Source organism: the organism of the source record quoted next, assembly GCF_019968985.1.
Source record: "MAG: Porospora cf. gigantea B chromosome Unknown PgB_NODE_12120_length_1082_cov_119.914, whole genome shotgun sequence".
NCBI classification, from domain to species: domain Eukaryota; phylum Apicomplexa; class Conoidasida; order Eugregarinorida; family Porosporidae; genus Porospora; species Porospora cf. gigantea B.
This window is the reverse complement of record NW_027178576.1, coordinates 1-1,082: the sequence shown is the minus strand read 5'-3', so window position 1 is coordinate 1,082 and position 1,082 is coordinate 1. Positions and strand designations below refer to the sequence as shown.

At 58.3% G+C, this 1,082-nt stretch overlaps 1 protein-coding gene across 2 annotated transcripts; it reads right to left on the bottom strand.

Annotated features, from left to right (window-relative positions):
• Positions 1 to 22: 22 nt before the first annotated feature.
• On the bottom strand, positions 23 to 1,082 carry KVP17_002038 (uncharacterized protein; the record flags this gene model as incomplete). 2 transcript variants are annotated; one of them, XM_068517967.1, is made up of 2 exons in its annotated part: positions 23 to 328; positions 358 to 1,082. In XM_068517967.1, coding segments are annotated over 2 exons (1,031 nt in total), but the record flags the coding sequence as incomplete, so codon positions are not given.

The following is a 1,082-nucleotide window of genomic DNA, read 5'->3' as shown; positions in this document are numbered from 1 at the left end:
ATTTCTTCCATGAGTTATCGTGTCACGAACATTCACGTAGGAGGGACAACAGCGAACGCCTCGCTGCCTGGAGCGCATCGTCGCAGGCGACCAGCGATTCCACCAGGCAAGCCATGTCGTCCGCGCATTTAAGAGTCTCTCCAAGGCTGTCAACGGCCTCACGCTGCTGCACATGCACTGCCCCAACGGCAGTCTTCAGCTCGAGGGGTATCTGCATGTTCAAGGGGCGGTTGTGTGATAGCACTGAAGTCCAAGAGTCGTTTGGGGTCTCTAGGCAGGCATCAAGGACGGCGCTGACCAGTTCAGGAGAGGCGTGCGCCAGCAGTACCTGTATGATGGCAGACTTGAGAAAATTACTCTGAGGAACTGTGGGCTTCGCGATTGCACCTCATGCAACACGTCGTCGACCGGCAGCTTGCTGAACTTCAGGAGGCAGTCCTCGCGCGAGACCGGTGCTGTCGGGTCCGTGGCAGAGACAGCCTGTGCCACCTGATCCCAGTCGTCGTTCTGGTGCACTGCACGGACCAGCGCCTGCAGCCGCTGCTCGTCCCACTGGGTTTCCTTGACCACCCTGGTGAAAAATTCCTTGGGAATGTACATTGTGCGACCTGCGTCATAGCAGTCGGAGCAGATCGTCAGCGGCATGGTTGGAACAGGCGGTACGTACACAGTCTTCCCCACCTGCTGCCGGCACGCAAAACACAACTCCGACGCATCGGTCTGCGGAAGGACAGCCATCTTCTGAAAACCCGGAGGTCGGGATTTCGCGTGCTGGTTGATAACTCCGGTGTATTCCATGAAGGAGAACATCCGCAGCAGGAGGCTGCAGTCTCCACCGATCCGCTTTCGAACAGCGGTGAACGTCAGATACCGTGAAGGGTTTGCCTGATAGAGCTGCAAGATAGTTTCTCGAACCTGAAGGTACAAGGGCTGGTACACGCCAGAGCAGTATTGGCCCAGCAGCCGCCGCTCCAGGTCGGACACAACGTCGGGTTTCCACCATGCAGGCAGTGCAGGCGGTGCCGGCTCCGGCAATTCTACCGGCGGGAGCTCGACGCAACCTTCAGGTGGCTCCTGAAACT